The 22,107-nt window shown below is 43.7% G+C and overlaps 1 protein-coding gene across 3 annotated transcripts in view; it reads left to right on the forward strand.

Moving 5' to 3' along the window:
• Positions 1-22,107, forward strand: part of adcy8 (adenylate cyclase 8 (brain)) — a 48,390-nt gene that overhangs the window by 16,173 nt on the left and 10,110 nt on the right. For 2 of the 3 annotated variants that reach the window (XM_062481192.1, XM_062481194.1), the window contains exons 3-13: positions 4,078-4,208; positions 4,679-4,790; positions 5,652-5,779; positions 7,138-7,296; positions 8,376-8,646; positions 14,421-14,618; positions 16,082-16,182; positions 16,414-16,615; positions 17,608-17,697; positions 19,580-19,752; positions 20,574-20,652. In XM_062481192.1, the coding sequence (XP_062337176.1) occupies positions 4,078-4,208; positions 4,679-4,790; positions 5,652-5,779; positions 7,138-7,296; positions 8,376-8,646; positions 14,421-14,618; positions 16,082-16,182; positions 16,414-16,615; positions 17,608-17,697; positions 19,580-19,752; positions 20,574-20,652 (1,644 nt within the window). The remainder of the gene's footprint in view (positions 1-4,077; positions 4,209-4,678; positions 4,791-5,651; positions 5,780-7,137; positions 7,297-8,375; positions 8,647-14,420; positions 14,619-16,081; positions 16,183-16,413; positions 16,616-17,607; positions 17,698-19,579; positions 19,753-20,573; positions 20,653-22,107) is intronic. The other variant, XM_062481193.1, reaches the window with a different exon arrangement.

The raw sequence follows: 22,107 nt of genomic DNA on the forward strand, positions 1-22,107 counted from the left end.
CTTCACCGTCCGTCCCAAGACATGCCCTAAAAACCATCTTTAATGAAAAAGGCTATGCTGAACACCAAACCATGACCATGAAACCAGGGACAGATAAGACATGAAGGGGAATAGATGAGAGGACTAATGAGTGTTTTGAACAGTCATAATGGGAGAGACAGAGCAGAAAACAAGGAGAGGACTACTAAGAGGCTCTCTATCGATCCGTATGATTCAAACACACTTTGTAAGAAGATATCGAACCAACACACCCACACCCCACCCCCACACAAACACATACCAGCACATGCACACACACCCATACATACAGATACAGACACCTTACCTCTACACATGCACACACAACCCACACAAACGCACACAGACACACCCACACCCCGGCACATGCACGCACACACACCCATACATAAACTTAAAAAGGGGGGGGCCACATATAAAATGTGTTGTAATTCCTACACCGTTCACCTGATTTGGATGTAAATACCCTGAAATTAAAGCTGAAAGTCTGCACTTAAAGCACATTTTGATTGTTTCATTTCAAATCCATTGTGGTGGTATACAGAGCCAAAATGATGAAAATTGTGTCAATGTCCAAATACTTATGGACCTAACTGTATATTCAGCTCATTGTTTACCCTGCGCAGAGTGGATCCATCATTGTGTGGTCAGAGAGAGGCCCAGAAAGCTTTTAAGGCATAGTATTTCCTGGAACTGCACTCCCCAAGATAAACCTTAGGATCTTTTTTAATGGAGATGGGCTCTGTCCCCCCCGGAAGCAACCAAAGCTAATGTGAACAAATGATCTCTGTGTTTACATTTACATTTAGTCATTTAGCAGACGCTCTTATCCAGAGCGACTTACAGTAAGTACAGGGACAGTCCCCCGAAGCAAGTAGGGTGAAGTGCCTTGCCCAAGGACACAACGTCATTTTGCACGGCCGGGAATCAAACTGGCAACCTTTAGATTACTAGCCCGATTCCCTAACCGCTCAGCCACCTGACTTCCTTCCTGTGTTAATGTCCAGCCACAAAAATAACACAATGCCCCCAAGTATGAAACCCTCCGGAACAACAGGTGTCTTTTTCAGAGAAGAAGAAGACATAAGCACTCAGTCACCTGGCTCCATATCACATTCGGACTCAGACACAAGATGATACAGTATAAGTGAATCTGCAGATGATATTTTCATCCTAATCTTGTGGTCATTCCCAGCATTGTGCATGTTACATTACACTAATGACTTTAAAAGCAAAATTGACATCTAGTTCTTTTGCATTCAGCTGTGAAATGAGATGCAGTGTCTGCTGAAGCACACACGTTAAACTGACCACCCCTCCTCCCACACGCACCCAAAAAGTGCCCAGAGTAACAGTTGCAACCAAGTGGACCAAGCGTTAGCATGGTACGATGCTAAAACATTTGCCTGTCTAGACACATTCAGGGATTCGCTTGCGGAACTGCTCCACTTTCCATGAGTGAGATCATACCAGCCCACAATCTGAGGGACTCATTTTCCTAGCGGTGATTATTGTTTATTCCGTTGCCCGGTTTAGGCTTAATGCTTTTGTTGTTGTTTTTTTTAACAAACAAAGTCAATGTACAGTCAGAAATGCAATAGAACATATATGTAAAGAAAAACATAGGACTAATTTACGTTTGTGGCGAAAAGTGAAGCTAACGGCAGTCACAAACGTCACTGTCACGATGTCACAAACCTGCGCGCGTTTACCTAGAAGAACATCAGTTCAGTAGCTCGTTAGCTAGCTTCTGGGAGATAGCTAGCTAGCTAAAACTGTTAAAGGGGTCATTGATTGCAGAACCAAATTTTACCATGTCACAGTTGAATAACAGTGGGTAAAATGGACATACAGTGAACCCCAAAATCGGTTGACACCTTTTTCCTATGCAAATCTCACAATAAAAAAATGTAGCTGTAAAACGGTAGGTTTTGAAAAAGCCACCGAACCCACCTTTTTTGGCTCTGTTCTGTACCTTTGTCACGCCGCAAAATTTGCTGCGCGCTGCTCTGTGTACCTAGCCTGGTCCTAACCAGACTCTCGTACATGTCTTTTGTACAGAGAGTCTGGGCTCGCTCCATTGACAAGCGTTACCTTCCTTGAAGGCGGGTACTCTGTTGAAGTTTAAAACTTCTGGATCTGCCATAACCAATCGCTAGCGTTCGTCTTAGCCAACTCCTTCACGATTAGCTGGAAAATCAAACGAACCCCGCGGGGATCAAGGATTGTTCTCGCTCCGGCTTTAACTTCTGGATATTCGGCAGCGTTGCCACAACGGACCGAATGGCTTTGCTCGCATCTTTCTCCGCCGTCATTACGGAACTACAACACAAACTAGCGCACAACATCAACGTCATCGTTTTCAGCCACTCCCTCTGTTCGCTGATTGGACAGGTAGAAAGTTAACCGGAGACATCTGACTTACGTACGTCAAGCCCAGACGCAGTACAGAGGAAAAATCAAAATTGAGCGGAAGTAGGCTACGTAGGAGGGCAGAGCCAGGCTAATAAAAAATTAGCCTGACATCAACATTCTATAGTCAGCTGACTGATCGCGTTGTCCCAGTCAAAAGTATAAACCAACAGGGACATCATAAACATTCAACGGTCTAATTACATCCAGTTATCCTGGCAAAACATGCAATGTTCTTAATTTATTGTTAGCACACGGTCCAAGTAGCCTATTGTAAAAATGAGAGCCAAGTGTAATTCTTTTGGAAATTTAGACTTAGGCTATACTGCATAATATAGTGAATCAATGGATTTGGTCGTAACATTTGCTTTCAATGTAGTCTACCACCCATAACAAATATTGGCCGGGTTTCCCAGATTCGTTAAGAAGCTCTTAACGCTAAGAGCTTCTTAAGAGCGTTCTAAGAACGCTCTAGAACGCTCTTAGAACGCTCCTAAGAAGCTCTTAGCGTTAAGAGCTTCTTAACGAATCTGGGAAACCCGGCCATTGTCTGTCAATGGTTTGATATTAGTTTAAACAAAAGGTTTGGATGCAAGGCCGTAATCATAATACATATTGGAGGGGACCCCCCCCCCCCCCCCCCCCCAAATATTCAAATCTGGTCAAAATGTCCCCTCCAATATATTGATATAAACATTTAAATGTGCTACACTACGACAGGCAACCAGGCACGCTGTCGGAAATTATCATAAGAAAATTCATTCGTCCCCCCCAATGTTCACTCCATGGCTACAGCCTTATTTGGATGTGATCATGAAATAAAATAAAAACGGACCCAGCTGCAACGGACAAATTGGAAGAATTTTGTGAGTCCGGGCTGTCACGTTGAGTGCTTCTTCCTCCCCTCCTCTGATATGGATTTTCCTCTGCAGGTTCCATCTCCTTCCTCCCGTTTGGTCCTTTCTTTGTCTCCTTCTCACCCACTGCAAATCAGTGCATGCTGCCTCTCTCTGATCCCTCTTACAGTATCCTTGTTGTCTACTCTCTCCGTTTCTCGCTTTCTCTCTCTCCGTTTTTTTCACTGCCTCTTGTTTTCTCTCTCACAGATTTTTCTTTATTTTCTGTTCTAATTTTCTATTTTTCTGGCACATTTTCTCTATTTTGTTCTGTTTCCCTCTCTCTCTCCTCTCGTGTAGGTACTTGCACTTGTTGTATCAAGAGGCTCTTAGGAAACACTCAGACTGCTATGCAGACCACAATTTATAAACAATTAAAGTGGATCACGCAAATCTATTTTTGGTCAAAAATTGTAGCCTTATACTTATTTTGCATTGTCTATTAAAATGGGCTTGAACTGTGCCCTGGAATAATGTGAATAGCTTTTTTCACAACACTTGAGTTTAAACTTTTGGGTAAGCACATCTTTTGCCACCTTCAACAATAGAGTCTTCCATTGAAATATTTCTCACAACCATTTGGCCTTTTATAATATAATAATAAAATACTCATTTAATCAAAAGCAACGTCTAGAGGGGGGATTTGAACCTCAGATCTCTTACAGTAAAACTTATCCCCTTAACATTTTATTTTGAAACACAGAATACAGGAGCATAATGAAACCAGGATGTACTTTTTTTCCCCTGACAGGAAAGACTGGTCTTATCTGTTCTACCCCGGTTTGTGGTACTGGAGATGATCAATGACATGACCAATGTGGAGGACGAACACCTCCAACATCAGTTTCACAGAATCTATATCCACCGATATGAGAATGTCAGGTAAGGTGGCCATTTTGGCTCTAGTAGTTACTTACAAATAGTGTTTGTCATGGGAACTAAAATACCGACTAATTGACCAGAAAATGTCAGGTTTAGGACAGCTAATAGTGTTTGTGACCATAGTTCATCTGTGCAATATTTGCATGTTTTGTAAAAAAAAAATATTATATATATTTCATATTTTCCGGGCAGATTCTAAATATTTATATTAGCGTGGAAGGTCACAATGTTAGTGTATTTCTTCTACAAAATGTAACAACTAACCACCATAAAAAGCAAGTTGTCATGTTACAATATGGCAAATTATGCACGATGCAAAGCAAAAAACATAGCTAATAATGTCGCCCACTTTTCTTGCATGACCATGTCTGAAACGTAGCGCTTGATGTGGTGATGTCTGTATTCAGAAATGACCTGTAGCTGTTGAAGTGTGATGAGGCATTAATGTGACATCTCCATATTTTATTCAGCATTCTTTTCGCAGACGTTAAAGGCTTCACAAACCTTTCCACCACGTTGTCGGCACAGGAACTGGTGCGGATGTTGAACGAGCTCTTTGCACGTTTTGACCGCCTGGCTCATGTGAGTTTCCTGCTCGCGAGCAGAGAGAAACAGCGTAGCCTTCCGTTTACGTTGTTATCATGTTTTCATTTGGTTCACTTCTGTCTCAGTCAAAGGCATGACACTAAGGCACTTCACCCTACTTGCCTCGGGGGGAATGTCCCTGTACTTACTGTAAGTCGCTCTGGATAAGAGCGTCTGCTAAATGACTAAATGTAAATATCTCAAAACAAGCCATGAAGATTTCAGAAGGTTAAACTGTGGCCTTGAATGGCTTTAAGTTTGGTCAAGCTTGAATGAATCGTGCAGGTATAACGTGGGATGCGCCTGAGAGAAGCCATGCAGAAGGACGCGTTCTTGTGTTCCTAGGTTGTCTGTTTTTCTGAGGTCACAGTAGAATGCACACATGCCTCTCTTCTGTGTTGTGTCAGTGACAACCTTGCATCTGTTCCAGACAAATGCTGTTGAAATATGCTATAGACTCAACTACAGTCCATTTTCATGCCTCAAGGCAATATTTCCGAAGACATTTCTAAATGTACAGCTTATTGTGTGTGTGAGAGAGAGGGGGAGAGGGAGAGAGAGAGGGAGAGAGGGAGGGAGAGAGGGAGAGAGAGAGGGGGAGAGAGAGAGAGAGAGAAAGATAGAGAAAGAGAGAGGGAGAGAGAGGGAGGGAGAGGGAGAGAGATAGAGGGAAAGAAAAAGAACTGTTGAACTGGTTCATGTCAGAAAAAAAGAGACTGGTTTGTCATACTCCTTGCTCATGTTCAACTTCCTCAATTCTTTTGTGTGTCGGGGAGGGGGGGGGGGGGCAAGGGGCGGCGTATCATTCTCACACCTATCAGGCTTGTTCCAGTCTCATTACCCATGTGTCTTCCGTAGGAGAACCACTGTCTCAGGATAAAGATCTTGGGGGACTGCTACTATTGCGTCTCGGGTCTTCCTGAGCCCAGACAGGACCACGCTCACTGCTGTGTGGAGATGGGCCTCAGCATGATCAAGACCATCAGGTAAAACGCCTCGCACCAGGCTTCACTCTTCGCCTTCCACAGGGGCCGTCTGTCTGAACCCTCTGCGTGAAGCGCAGTCCAAACCCCCCCCCCCCCCCCCGAGGCTCTTACGTAACCATAGCGATGGGTCCTTTTTCGCTAGCTGTAAAACACTTCCCCCCCCCCCCCCCCTCCAACCCCCTAACGTTCTGCGATCTGCGGCCCATCCGCTCGCACTGTGTGTTTGCCTACTGCCTGCGCGCTGCCACACTGAAGAGGCTAAAGATAGCAAAGAACGGTGATAGAGTGGTTGAGAGAGAGAAAGACAGAGACGCATAAAGAGAGAGAGAGACATACAGAAAGACAGACAGAGAGAGAGAGAGATAGATGGGGAGAGAGAGACACACAGAAGGCCGAGAGAGAGAGACACAGAAAGACAGAGAGAGATGGGGAGAGAGATGGGGAGAGAGAGACACAGAAACACAGAGAGAGAGAGAGATGGGGAGAGAGAGACAGAGAGAGAGATGGGGAGAGAGAGACACAGAAAGACAGACAGAGAGAGAGAAAGATGGGGAGAGAGACACACAGAAAGACAGAGAGAGAGAGATGGGGAGAGAGAGAGATGGGGAGAGAGCTAGCTTGCAGGACCATTAGAATGAATCAGCCAGCCGTCCTTTAGGGCAATAAGAGGCCAGTGGTTTGCTAAGAGCCTCTTGGTTGATGGCCGCTTCACGCTGCTTCAGTGCCATTGCGGTGACAGTCTGAAGAGGGAAAGTGCCCCTACTGTTAGCCAAAGCCTCTTGTCACATATCGCAATCCTTCCCCATCCATCCAGCTCCCCGGTGCCTGGTCTCAGGCGATATCTATGGCAGGTGACTTGCGAAAGCCCATTGAGATTAAGCACGCTGCCACTGCTGTAGCTCCTTGAACGCCTGTCTACTCACATTCGTCATTGTTGTCTGGGGGCATGAAATGAGACTGGCAGACAGGAATCGGCATGATAATGCTGCAGTTGACCTCTACCGCACTAGCTTTATGGATATATGATTCAGACCACTGGACCGCGATATGCAAGTAAAATGTATGAATTAAGGAAAGGTTTTGTTTAGGACTATGCTGTTTAGAAATGTAAATTGATTGTTTTTATTTGACACGCCAACATGTGCAATTGGGCTTCTCCTGGATTTAAGGATAATTAATCATCTGGTGTGTAATGTTGATACACTACAAGTTAATCGATAAATTATATCTCATATCGCAGGGTTGATCAAATTATTGTCTTCACGACAGACAGAGACAAGGTCTAAATATCAGAGCCACCAGAACAAACATTAAAGTATGTAAACGAAAACAATTGCTTATTTTTTCCCCCTCCCTAGATACGTGCGGTCTCGTACGAAGCACGACATCGACATGCGTATCGGGATCCACTCGGGCTCCGTGCTGTGTGGGGTGCTGGGGCTGAGGAAGTGGCAGTTCGACGTGTGGTCCTGGGACGTGGACATCGCCAACAAGCTGGAGTCAGGAGGCATCCCTGGGTGAGGGGCCAACAGCAGGTTCTAGGTTCTAGAAGGTTCCAAGTTCCAGCAGGTTGTAAGTTCCAGCAGGTTGTAAGTTCCAGCAGGTTGTAAGTTCCAGCAGGTTCTTCGTTCCAGCAGGTTCTACGTTCCAGCAGGTCCTAAGTTCGAACACTGAACATCCTTGTTATGAAAGTGAAGGTGGCCTGAGCTAACTCTTAGAACGTTCAATCAACAATGTTAGTGTTCGTATTTTGACGTGTGTTATTTCAAATATAGATAGATTGTGGATGGGTGATTGCAGTTGCCCTTGCTACAGGGCCCAGCTTGAAACTACTGCTTTCAAAGACCTGCCACTGAGTCAAAACTCCTACAGAATACCCATTTAGATTTACAAAATAGATATCACAGCAGTGAATAAACAATACAATACCGCAAGAAACCCCAGTGGACAATTTGTGAGAAATTGTGTTTACGTCCCTGCTGGCAACCTGGGAATAGCCCACTGTGTCTGATTATCCCAACCTCGAAAACCCATCACTAAATGAGCCCTTCTGAGAATAGAATGGGTAAATCATCCCTTTAAAAACACTTTTAGCCAGATTGGTTCTCAAATAAAGCGACAATGGTTGTCCCTTTGTAACCGAAGATGTGAGAAAATGGTCTTTTAAAGGGGGGGTATATTAAATCATATATATATATTTTTTAAATCCTTTGCTTTTTTTACAAAGCATGTGGGAATTATTTGGGTTTCACTCAAATGTTGACTCAAGTCCTTGAAGCAATGTCTGCCGCAGAGTTGACTAAGTGGGACAGTTATTTCCCTGTCCAATTCCCTTAATTGAATTGTGCAGGTTATAAGAGGAGATTTCCTTCAAACAATTGTAATTAAAACGCTATATTTGTTTGAACAGTAAAGTTCATTACAGAAACCAGGCACCCAGATCCCGAAAATGGCAACAGTCTCTCTTCCTGATAGTCAATACATAATTACAATCCTGACAAACCGAAAACTTTGCAATGAACTTAAAAAAAAATAAAAAATCTGCCGTGCTGAGGTGAGTCGGCCTCCTCTCCTGAACCCTGTGCCCGTTCCCCAGGCGGATCCACATCTCCAAGGCCTCCCTGGACTGTCTGAACGGTGCCTACGAAGTGGAGGAGGGCCACGGGAAGGACCGCAACGACTTCCTGCGCCGGCACAACATCGAGACGTACCTGATCAAACAGCCGGAGGAGTCTCTTCTCTCGCTGCCCGAGGACATCATGAAGGAGGCGGTCAGCTCGGGCGATCGCCATGCCAGCAGCGCCACCTTCAACGAAGGCTCCTGGAGCCCCGAGCTCCCCTTCGACAACATTGTGGGCAAACAGAACGTAAGTGCGCCCCGCCCCCCCTAAGTCGGAACGTTGTCTCGCGTCCCGGGGCTGTGCCCGTGGTTCTCTGTCGGCGCGTGAGTGGATTTCTGTTCGCTAGCCCGGGGATTGCGGCCTCTGGGTTTCACGCTGTGAAGATCCTCTCTGGTGTTGTCAGGTGGCTGAGCGGTTAGAGAATCGGGCTAGTAATCAGAAGGTCGCTGGTTCGATTCCCGGCCGTGTCAAAGGACGTTGTGTCCCTGGGCAAGGCACTTCACCCTACTTGCCTCGGGGGGGAATGTCCCTGTACTTACTGTAAGTCGCTCTGGATAAGAGCGTCTGCTAAATGACTAAATGTAATGTTCTGTCCTGTCCTGTTGGAGAGAATGAGCTACACTACCCCGTCAGAGAGCCCTGGACCTTCTGGCATTGTTGGAGGCATCTTTGGCGGTTGTCGTTTGTCTGTGTGCCTCATCAGAGTGTGTGAGAGGCTTTGTGTCGTCGTGAGACTTAAGACTTAAGGACAACAACATTTACTTTGTGTCTTTATCGTTACTAAGCAGGGTGAGTTAAGGCAACAGTGAGTAAACAAGTATTTTGAAGCCATAATTTCACGGGTGTGCTAATGACACGTTGTTTTTGCTTCTGTCCTTAAGTTCACACACGCTGTCTTTAAAAAGAATGTTCTATTCGATGGAAAGCCATTATGTTCTTCCCATGTCACTATTAGAAGATCCAAACAAAGGTTTCTTTCACACGGGTCGAAGGTTAATTTTGTAAGTTCTGTTGTATGACTTAGTATGGAGCGTAGGATCCTTAAGGGAATGTTTTGCCGGTCATGTGATGATATACTGTAGGTGTGGTCTCTTTAGGATTTTATTTTGAGCTTGCTGTTAGGCCTTCAGTCATGAGGCAGACATACTGTAAACCATCCACACTCTGAAAGATTTATGTGGTCAGAATTTTCCTCTTATTCTTTCTGTGCGAAAGTCTTAGGCACTCAATCTTTACATAAATGTTTTTTTTTAATGTTTATTTTACATGCAGACATCTACTTTTTTATTATATTTGCATCCGAATATTTACATTAGAAAGTATTGTGTGGCAGCATTCCATAGGGTCTGATGTGAGTTCCCTTATTGTTTTTATCAGTTTGAGAAAACTGAGAAAAATAGTGTTTTTCGGTAGCCGCATCAATACTGTACACACACTCCTGCCATCCCACACACTCGGAAACGCGTGCGCGCGCACACACACACCCTCACAGAAAGATGACGTGTTGCTATGCAAAATACGACGGGCCATTAACATTCAGACAACGTCGGCATCCATGGATTAGATTCAGGCGACGTGCTTTGAAGTTGTGTGCTGCTGGCAGTCCAGTTCTGGAACTCAGATTTATATGGCTGGTTTCTCTGTTCCTCTGCCAGATCTCTACTGACTCTGGTCTACAGAGAGCATAGCCCGCCTCCTCATCTCATACTGTCAGTCATATATCAGCTTTACACTTTTATTAACATCACAGGCTTTACGTTTTGGGATTTCATTCTCAGATTTAACATGTAGTATTTCTGCAGAATTTATTTCTGCAATATACAGTATATTTCTGCAGAATTTAGTATATGTCTAAAGTATACAATACATTTCTGCAGTATATGGTATTTCAAAATCAAAATATATCTATGTATCACCAAAAAAACTGAGTCTGAACTTAAGGTCGCCTAGCGTAGAGGCTGTAGAGCTATAATGCCACTGCTCCTTGAAGGCGTAGTCAAGGCGTAGTCAAGGCACAGTGTGTGATGTAACCATGGATGCGTTCTAATTCAGCGGAATGTTCTAGATAAGTGCTGTTGCCTTTGTTTTTGGCACAATGGACGCCTGTCATGTGACAATCGTATGAAAAGGCTCCGTTTTTGCATATCAAAGGACGCTCCGCAACGTTTTGACGTGTCTTTTTTGTTGTCAGTTCTCCAGCTTCACCCCGCTATCCTGTCTGTTTCTCTGATTCACTGTTCAGCAGCATGATGGGCTGAGTCAGAGCTGGCTATCTAGGAGGGGAGTGTGTGTGAAGGGTGTGTGGGTGTGCGTGTGTGTGAGAAAGTGAGTGTGTGTTTGTGAGAAAGTGAGTGTGTGTGTAAGGGTCAGGGAGTGTGAAGTTACTTCTCTTTCGTTTCTTGAAGAGAACACTTTCACATCCTATCGAAGGATTCCCAAAACAGAAAAGCTTGTTTGTATCTAACTTGGATCATCATCACAACACGAGAGACGGCATAAACAGCTATCTTTAAAACGGCCATGTTCATAAGCAGAAATGTCACCAAAACACCACTGCTTCCAGGATGTCCTGGAGTCGTGAAAGTCGATTCCTCTTCCTGGTCTCCTGATGTCCTCCGTCTGGCTCCGTCTCCAACCCCGACTCTCTCACGCATCACTTCCTCCCCGTCGACATGACGTGACGCATGCCACTGTCAAAACGCTTTTGCCTCAAAGTCTGGCTCCCTGTGATGCCGCGTGTTCCGTGCCCTCAAACAGAGGCGCACCCCTTGTTTTTCCACTGTTTGTGGGAAACAGCCTGCGTTTACGGGGGGGTCAGATGGCTGAGCGGTTAGGGAGTCGGGCTATTAATCAGAAGGTTGCCGGTTCGATTCCCCGCCGTGCAAAATGATGTTGTGTCCTTGGGTAAGGCACTTCACCCTACTTGCCTCGGGGGAATGTTCCTGTACTTGCTGTAAGTCGCTCTGGATCTGAATCGAACTGGGAACCTTCAGATTACTAGCCCGATTCCCTAACCGCTCAGCCACCTGACTCCCTTTCTCTTTTAGTTATTTCTTTTTTTTTGGTTATAGCACATAATCTGTTGTGTTTCTTGATCTTGTTGAGGAGTTTGAGTTGATCTACAGCAGGGAGAGACAGATCTTGATCAAACCTCTTTGTAGGAACATTTAATGGTCATAAAAATCCCCACACAAAATCACCCTTTGGCAAGCTCTTCCACGACCACAGAACGTGACGTTTTACGTCCAAAAACAGTAGTCCCAGTGTCAGATGATTGTGTTGCCTCTGGTAGTAACCGCCTCAGCTAACATTTGCATTATGTTCTGACTGGCGCATTGCTCTCCACTAGAAACAGTTGGGAGAATGATACTAGCCTTTGTAACACTCACTCCCCTATGCTCTCGCACGATCCACAGAGGAACACTGCGGGAGGATGTTCTGATGCAAACATCGACTTCTCCCTAGGCTTCAGAGACGAGCCTCAGAAGAAGGCGATCTCTCACACATGCTCGCCTCTTAGAGCGAATGACTCAACATCTTCTCCCCGCACTTTCTTTTCTATCTAATTACTTGTTTCCTTTTTCCCAGCACAGAACAAAACGCTTATCCTTTTAGTCAGACAACTGTCAAATGCAGTCAGAGGACACGGAATGTTTCCTTATGTAATACGGGTGCTGCAGTTGTCCAGTGGTGAGACTACGGCATTGCTGTAGATGATAAGGTGGGAGTGGAAGTCAGATGGCTGAGCGGTTAGGGAATCGGCTATTAATCAGAAGGTTGCCGGTTTGATTCCCGCCCGTGCCAAATGACATTGTGTTCTTGGGCAAGGCACTTCACCCTACTTGCCTCGGGGGGGAATGTCCCTGTACTCATGTAAGTCGCTCTGGATAAGAGCGTCTGCTAAATGACTAAATGTAATGTAATAAAGGGCCGCTAGGAAATGCTTTGTAACTCATTGACCAAGTTTTACACACACGACAGAAACCTGGCTTCTTTCCCATCGGTGAACCATCCAGGGCAGAACATGTCACATTTTTCTTCTAAACCTGGCAAAGTGAAAAGGAGGATTGCGTCAAAAGAAAGAGACACTAGTTTAACTAGAATTTTGGCCTTTCGGATTTACGACTTTGAATGAATCATTACATTCGAAAGCATTTAACGAAGGTTTTGACCTTTGGAAACTATGTCTGAAAGTTACCAGGAGTCTAATGATATCTCCTGGGATAAAGTTGTAAAGAACTTCTTCAATTCATCTCATCTGGGAGCAACTTAAGTGCACGGAAATGCAATCTGAGCTGTTTTAATCGTAAGCGACCACAAATGAGTTTTAAATCTTTTTGTAATGATCGCCACTGATTGGATAGAGATTGCCAGGTAAAAGACTGTAAGTAACCTGAAACAAATGTGGTCCTTTACATAGCTTAAAGACTACAACTCTGAGGATGAACTTTTACAGTAACAGGCTCGCAGGAAAATGGGATGTGTTTAGGTACATTAGGAGCTCAGTCCAAGTGCAGAGATTAAGAACAACGGTGATTGGCAGTAAGGGAGACATTTGTACATGCATACACACACTCTCACACACACACACACACACACACACTCTTAGAGATGACTGCACATGTCAGTCAAAATTACGGCTTCACACACTGCAGGTATTGTAATTTCTTCATTTTTCAGGTTTACAAGAAATCTAACAGCTAATCACGAATGGCTAGCGTAAACCGTTTGGTGAAATGATACTATTATGTCTCAGTGACCTTTTCACTTGACGTGTCTTACTTCCTAAATCAGTTTAGAAGGAGAGCGAGACACGTCATGTGCTAGAGGCACTGTCAGGCCAAATAGTGTCCAAGGGCCAAATACTGTCCTACCTGACGTCACAATGCCGTTCCGATGCAAGGACGCGTCCGTCGCTATGCCAACCAGTTTATTTTACTCTTAAGATTTAAAGTTTTTACTCCTTCGATAGCTAGCTATCAGTGCAGACATTAAGGGGTGACCAAGACTACTTGCGCACATGTTAAAATTGATGCTTAATAGCTAGTTGTTTTCGAAGAGAAAACAACTAGCTATTAAGCATCAATTTTAACAGACCGGGAAGGCAACACGTATAGGATTCTACTTGCGCGCGTTGCTGTCTCGGGAATGTCGAACGAGTGAAAACTTTAAATCGTAGAGTAGAATAAACTGGTTTAAATAAGCCTAAATACAAAACGTCCTACGTAGTAACCAGTATAGCAACCATGACAGTTTCCTGCTAGCACGCGTAAGTATCTCAGGAATTTAAGGTCTGCATAGCGACGGACGCGTCCTTGCATCGGAACGGCATTGTGACGTCAGGTAGGACAGTATTTGGCCCTTGGACACTATTTGGCCTGACAGCACCAAGTCCCATCAGCATGCCGCAAGCTGTCACAGACAGCAGTCATTATGCACACCCCCACATAACATCACAGCAACATGGCTAATGAATAGGCTTAGATGATGTACTACATTGTCCTGTGACTAGATTAAAACAACTTGTTTACTGTTCCACCACGGTGTCAAGTAGCATTGGAAATTCCCCCATGGTTTATGTTTCGGAGGATTATCAAAAGGTGTTTATGGGTGTTTTGATTGTGGCTTCTGCTGCCGACTGGTTGCCTCTCTTGTCTCATTCCAATTTCTGTTTTGTGTCTGTTCGTTTTGTCATTGCCAATGTTTCGGTTTTTAATGTTTATTTCTATTCGCTTCTGTATGTAATTGGTTATCATGTCTCTTGAGACTCATTACATGTTTGTTTTTGTTTTTTTAGATGTGCGCAAGTAGTCTTGGTCACCCTTAATGTCTGCACTGAGTGTTGGGAGAGAGTGAGGAGTAAACACATGGAGGGCTCAGCTGTCTGTTGGGTCGAAAATTGCATTTTTTTTTATTTGATTTACTGTCTTTTAATTTGTGTGTGTACTGTATGTAATAGTTTTAGTTTCTGAATGAAGAGGGGACAAGCAGGTTTATACTCTGCATGTGCTTTCCCTTAGACTCTGGCTGTCCTAACGAGAAATTCAATAAATCTGCTTCCAAACCATCTCGCACAAGCTTTGCATGTCTACTCTGGTCCTGAGGAAATTAACAAGCGAATAGAGAGTGACATCGACTTACGGAGTGGCGATAAATTGAGAAGAGAGCATATCAAGCCTTTCTCTCTGACGTTTAAAGACTCCAGCCTGGACGAAAAGGTAGCTGGAGATTAGACAGATTCTTTTGTTTCCCGTATCTTCTCTCTGAGATATCAACTTCCGAAGAATTCATTACAAATATATATTTTTTATCATGAGTAAGCTGAAGGTACTTCACATACCAACTCCCACACTAAAATAGAAGCATGTTATCCCCCCCCCCCCCCCCCAAATGAATGATATTCTCAACCCCTGCATGAGTCTCATCACTGTGATGTTTGAGTAAACGTTTTAAAAAGACCAATAATCCGATTTATTTTGCAGACTTGAACAGATATAAAGATGGACCTTTGAAAGTATCTCATGAAGTATAAACACTGAATAATTATTCAGTAAGAAAATAAAATTTTCAGTTAGTAAGAGCACCGATAGTTTCAGGGACTGTAGACCACGTGAGGGTGGCAACAGCATTCGAGATTGATAACTAAATAACCCTCTGATGTAACTGTATGAGTAGTGTTTCTAGGCTAGTTAGTTGATAAGTTGGTCTTTGGCAATGCTGATTGGCTTTGCCAAGAATGCAGAAGCCCCTTCAGTTTACTCATGACCACATGTCCATGTTATGGACGTTATCCTTTAAAGTCTTGTGGAAAAAGTTGACATGTTCAGCTTTTTTGCTGTTTTTGTTCTTTCCCCACTCCGTTCCTTTTGTTCCATAAGTAAAGCCACTTTTCTATACCTTTTGAGTTGACCTTTTGAGTTGACCTTTGAGTTGACCTTTGCCCTCCCCCCCTTTCCTTTGTTTCCCTTTGATTGTGCGCCCATCTCAAACAAGACCCGTTTCAGTTCACTTTTAAAGCCCAATGTCCAGTGCAGTTGCTGTTGACCTCTCTTATTTTTTGTCATAGTCATGACAAACATGAAGCATCCTCTTGCTAATTTCCCAGCACCCTTTGAGAAAGAGACAGAGCGAGAGGGCAGCAGGGGTCACAGGGTGAAAGGTCAAAGAGCTTTATTGATTTGTTGACGACTTAAGATTCGTCAAATGTTTGTTGACATTAGTAACTCATCAACTAGAGTCACAGGGCTAGAGCAGTGCTAAGCTAATGCTAACTTTGTAAATGCTAACCAAATCACTAATTGTGCTAACCACACACGTATTCGTTGCTTTGTCATTTTCAAGCAGATTGAGATTGAGATGGCTAACAACCAATGACGTTAAAAACGCTTTTCTATCACAACCACAACTTTGGTTGACTAGCTGACACTTTGTGTTAAAGTCTGCATCTATTCTTTCGCCCACTCTTCAGCTTTTCTCATCCCCAAAACCCCTAGCTCGCTCACCGGCTCTCCTCTCTCTCTCTAACGCTTGTGGTGGAACTGTAGCATGTGACTGTGGTGGTTGTGACTCTGTGTGACGTGGACTGCTGCACCTGTCCCTTCCCGCCTCACGTGTGTCTTTAAACCGCTCTCTCTCTTCTCCTCTTCCTCCTCCTCATCCTCCCTTCCCCCTAACCTTGCAGTACTCGCAGATGAGGGACGAGGTGTTCAAGTCAAACCTGGTGTGCGCCTTCATCGTCCTCATCTTCATCACGATCATCCAGGGGCTTCTTCCCTCCGCCAGGTAACGAAAGACCACCTGGTGTAAACACTACATTATTTACGAAGGGTTCAAATGCGCCATGACTAAACGTTTTGTTTAAAAAGGTCATCGCCCTAATGACATTAAATCAGACCATCACAAAGTAAAAACAGATCAAACATTTTGAAAAATATAAATGTAAAAAACTGTATTGAACAATTCAGTCTTTTCAGTACATCCACTTTCTCTGTCGTCCATTGCTCTGGTCTGTAGGATGGTGACCATGGTGATCCAGTTCTCTGTGCTCATCGTGCTGCACAGCTGCCTTGTCCTGGTCACTACAGCGGAGGACTACAAGTGTCTGCCTTTAGTCCTGCGTAAGACCTGCTGCTGGATCAACGAGACCTACATGGCACGCAACGCCATCATCTTCGTATCCATCCTCATCAACTTCTTGGCAGCCATGATCAACATCGTGAGTGTGCAGCTCGGAGGGCTTTTGGATGAAATGCTCCTCTTACTTAAGGACTAGGCTTAGTCCATGTCTAGGGAAACTGGGCCTCGGGGATTGGTAGCAAAGTCTCTCCCTGACGCGTGAAGGTCAGAGGACGGAATATATAATGAATGGGGGAAAACGCAGAAACCAAACGGCCAACAGATGTTTGTTACACACTCAGGCGTAAACGACATCCTACACCCGTGAAAGTCATCAGAACAATGAAGGATAACAGTAGATGCACATATATATGTGAATGAATAATAAGACAAAATACATGAACATATTATAAGGCAGCAGCAGATCTACTGATTGTGATTAACAGAAGCACATAAGAAACTCCTGATTTCACACACCCAATTTGCTTTTCCGAACCAGTGCCCTTTTTATCTGAGTACACTGCTTGTACAGCGAGTCATTATTTCCATCAAAGCACAGGAAAAATGTTCATTACACGCTTGTTGTCTTGCAAAGATAATTGATTGCATTGAGCCTTTTATAACCGAGAGATGCTTTTACAATGAGAAAAAACATTATCTGTATATGAAATTTGCTCATTTACTTACAGATAAGAACATGAAGGTGGTGGTGGAAAGATTGAGGTCATCATAACGAATGACCTCACTAATGACATAACTAGTACATTAGTACTGTGCTGCGCTTTTTGTTCTTTTGCTTTGTGAGCAAAAGTGCAATTTTAGTTAGAAAAGTGAGACTTTTTGATTTAATGTCAGATATGGTCTGTCTGATAAGATTAGTCTTTTATGGTCTGTGAATTAAATGAAGAAATGTGGATCTCTTTAAGCATTCAGTACATAGCCCTTACATTTTGGTGTCTGACTTCAACCAACTTGTGAAAAATATAGTTGACATCCTATGAAATATAGAGAGTACATGGTTATTCATGTCCTGATCCTATGATTTTATGTGATAATAAAATAAATGAGAATCTCCTTGTTTCTCCTCCCCAGCTTTGGTGCGATTTTGACAAACCCAGTACCCTGAGGAACCAGACGTTCAACGCTTCCACCTCCATCCCTGACATCTGTTTTTACCCAGAGGTATCGGAGTTACTTCCTGGATTGATAAGTCCTTTTAATGAAACAGTTTTACCCCAGAGTTGGACATACTTTATAGCTGGCCTTAAATGTTTTATTTTCAATACCTTCCAGTGATGCTGAATGAGGCACAGTTCACTTTAACTATATTTATAATTAAATGTTTATCCGCAGTGTTGCTATATACAATTCTGTGTTTTTTATCATGTCACATCGTAACGACTTAAAACCGGAAGGAAAAACACACACTACACGCACACACTCACACACGCTCACACACACACACAGATGGTGACCCATGGAACCCAACATGTTCATTAGCCCACACCGATTTTCTCTTGAACTCCATCCTTCTCATTTTTGTCTACAGAATACATCCCTTTTTTCTCTTTCTCTCTCTGCTTTTTTCTTTTTCCATCCTTGTCTTTCTTTTCCCCATTCTCTCTCTCTCTCTCTCTCTCTCTCTCTCTCCCATTTTCTCTCCTTCACTCTCTATCCCCCCCCTTCTCTCTCCCCCTTCTCTCTCTCCGGGGACCACAGGGATTGGCCATACTTTTTAGCTGGCCTTAAATGTTTTATTTTTTATACTCTGTCTCTTTCTCTCTCTCTCTCTTTTTCGTTCTCTCTCTTTTTCTCTATCTCTCTCTTTCACCCTGTCACCATTACTGCTGTATGTGTTTGGCATGTAATATAATGTGTACCTGACATCTTTCAAAATGAGTATTACAGAGAGTAAAACGGACCCCTTAGAAAAGTGAACAGGATTCAGAATCAAAGGCATGCTTTGTTGTTTGCGGTAGATAGACTAGACCCATGCTTGTCAGTCACCTTTCAAATTGGAGACCTTCTTTCATAATCCAAATCTAATTTAATTGTATTCATGTTAAGTTCACACAGTTCATGGGGTTTTACCATACATGGAGTGAAATAAAAACTAAAGATACGGTCGCAAAAAAACACTTTTAAAACAAGATATAATTAAGTAAAGTTCCAAATTGAATTGAGATTGAAATTAAAGTAACATTTTCAAAAGAAAAGAGAGAGAAAGAGATGCCTTAGGTAAAAGCCAAGCCAACAAGGTGTATTTCTATGCTTGTTTTAATAGTGTCAACTCATTCTGCTGCTCTCTGATCCTCAAGTCATATCACCCACCTGGAAACACGAGTCAGGTGGATTACCCATACCCGTTTATGACATTAGTATCTAATAGGTCAAGAGTCAAATTTCTCCCTCCCCTACAACAGCACACTCCAGTTACATCTCTCCTATTTCTCCACTGTCTTCAATGGACTGTAATCAGGCCACTGTGCATTCAGTTTATCCTTACAATCCAGAGGAGATCAGAGTGACATCGCACGCACACGACTGTGAGCAGGACTACGGAGAAGGAGGGTGCAGGTTTCCCTCTCTGGCGACTTCGACATCAAATGAAAATGTTGTACAGTGCCTGTTTGAAAGCACCGTTGCGGCGTAGTGGTTGAGATTTACCAGAGTCATTTCAACGCAACCAGAGAGATTACTGGGAGTGTGGAGAGACATCGACTGAGGAATATTTGATGAAGTTTCTACGTAATGAGGTTTGTCATTGTGACATCCTCTTATGCCCCCAAAGCAGTTATGTGCTTCGGGTTTTCTGATGAACCACTAACCAGCTGAGCACCAGGATGGGGGACAAGCTCCATTTAAACTACACAAATTACTTCGCAAAATAGAAAAGGAAAGATTTCCGTCAAAATGTGTCTCAGTTGGTTACCAACTCTTCCGTGGCCTCTGACCCAGACTGCCTCTTCCGTGGCCTCTGACCCAGACTGCCTCTTCCGTGGCCTCTGACCCAGACTGCCTCTTCCGTGGCCTCTGACCAGCTCTGCCTCTTCCTGTCTTGCAGTATTTCGTCTTCACGGGAGTGCTGGCCATGGTGACATGTGCCGTGTTCCTGCGGCTCAACTCTGTTTTGAAGCTGGCCGTGTTGTTGGTCATGATCGCCATCTACTCCCTGCTCACGGAGGCCTTCTACACCTCGCTGTTTGTTCGCTACGACACCTTCCGTCACAACACAGAGTGAGTGGGACACAACGGTGACCCTTACACACACACACACACACACACGTACACACACACACGCGTACACACACGTACACACACACACACACGTACACATATACAGTACCAAAACACATGCTCACACACAGACTCACATGTGGATACTGTACGGATACACATAAAACTACAGCACACACACGTCTGTATATATACAATATATATATGTCTAATGTGTGTGTAGTACACACACACACACAGTAGACACACCCAAATATGCATACTGTTGGCATGGTCTCTGTTTATTCTGTGGCAAGGTCAGAGTAACAGCTGAATGTTTTCAGTCCTCACAAGCTTGTTGCTCTCATCTTAAGGGGCTTTAGAAACGTCCGGAAGCCAAGATGACCTTTTCTATTTGTTCTAGAAATGTTGGAGACTCCATTTTCTTGTAATGGAGGTCATGAGAGCGATGGTGGGGAACACTTTGACCTTTAGCCTTTTAGTGTATGGAGGAACCTACAGAAAATCCAAGGGCCTTGGGAAAATAAGTATATATATACCTTTTGAGCAATCATGTGCCAGAGAGTGATCATATCTAATTCATGTGTAATACACACAGTATACCCACACAGGAGTTAGATAAAGGCCATATGGAAAAAACAGGCAGCTATACGGAAGAAAAACCTCCCCTGGCCTGAGCTACTATACACCTCTGAATAACAGTAAAATATTACACACCGCTGGAGAACAGATTAAGTCATGTGTGCTGCGTATTTGATTCCATAAATAAAGAAGACTAGCAGTAGTATGTCTCTAACAGACTTTTTATTTTATTTCTACAGAAACTTCCTGGGGACTAAAGAGACGTCGTTGCTGCTGATGGCTATGTTTCTTCTGGCTGTGTTCTACCATGGACAGCAGGTGAGAACTTTTAGTGCTTTTAGTCATCTCAGGGACACAAAACCTTGCTTTGCCTACCAGGGTTACATCCCTACCTACGGGTGAAGACATCCACTCGCCCCAAGGACGACCCCCTCTGTCTCGACCCTTCTTCCTCCGCTAACGACCACTTCCTGGAATGACCTACTGCCATCAGAGTGCCCGCCTCAAACATCTGGCTCGTGGTTTTAGAGGCAGACGGGCCGACAGTCTGCTAGCTGCTCTCTCCATCCCTTCTGTCCCTCTGCCTCATCATCTGTTCGCTTCACACGATCCCACAGTAGTGCGTATCTACAGAACCTGCTATAAATATCAATCTCTCTCGATCCTGATCCTCAGAACCCCCTGCCCTGCATGTTCTAGATGTGGACGATGGATAAATGGGTTATTGTCAAGCTCAGAAGAGCTTTTGAAAGAGGCTGTTATATATAGTAGCTACCGTGGTTTTATTGCGGGTAGCAATTTAATAATTTAATATGAAAACTGTAGGTATAAGTACATCCTGAGGTAAAGGGGTAGTCCCTTGTGACTCAGAGGCTGGTCTCTCCCGGGGTATCTAGAGTGGTTGGCTGTGATCGAGGACAAAATGGGATTTCAAGCTGTTTCTCTCCTGAATGGCTACCTTTGATCATGGGGTTCACAAGGTCCGCCCCTGGCCGGAGACAGAGGGGAGAAAGGTGTAATTGAACGTCCTTTGTAGCCGATATAAAAATATCTCATTTGAAGTCATTCAGTTGCATCCGAGACTGAATGGTTGTGTAGTAGGGGTTTCTTAGTGGGGTTTTTTTGTCGTTTTTTTTGTCTTTATGTCAAAGCTTCAGGGACTCTTGCCGTTTAGAGGATGTGGAGACACGCTGTTCTCTGTACAGGGAAACCATTGTCAAAAGGATAGAAAAAATATGTAATGGACAATTTATACTGTGTGATTGCAGTTACCTTTCAAAAGTCTGCATTGAAAAGTTTCTACAGATTTCATTTCTGTGACTAAGAATCAGTTTCTTTTCGGTTTTCAGAGCAGTACAGTTTTATCACAGGACACATGCTAATTAAATATCTTTCAATACCGAAAAGGGTTTCACAGTTGAATAGGAAATGCCACAAAATCATTGGTGCATGTGAGAGAAGTGTTTTTAAATGGACCGGCTTCGTTAAGCCACTGTAATTAGCTAGCTTGATATCGTATGCACAAAGACCTCAGACCAAAGCATAATAAGCATGTCCACAATGCCAGAGCTGATTAACTATTTCACATCTGTGTGGTTCATCAACGCTCCATTTTTCCACGCAAAAAATCCGCTCTCTTCTGTATTCCAATCACGCCTTTACAAAAATGACTTTTAAAATTAAATATTTTTTTATTTAGGCGTTCTTTTTTTATCAAATTGTCTATAAGGAATACAATTTTGGCGGTTCGGCAAAGGCAAGACACTCTTTATA

Source organism: Osmerus eperlanus, chromosome 16 (genome assembly GCF_963692335.1).
Source record: "Osmerus eperlanus chromosome 16, fOsmEpe2.1, whole genome shotgun sequence".
Classification (NCBI taxonomy): domain Eukaryota; kingdom Metazoa; phylum Chordata; class Actinopteri; order Osmeriformes; family Osmeridae; genus Osmerus; species Osmerus eperlanus.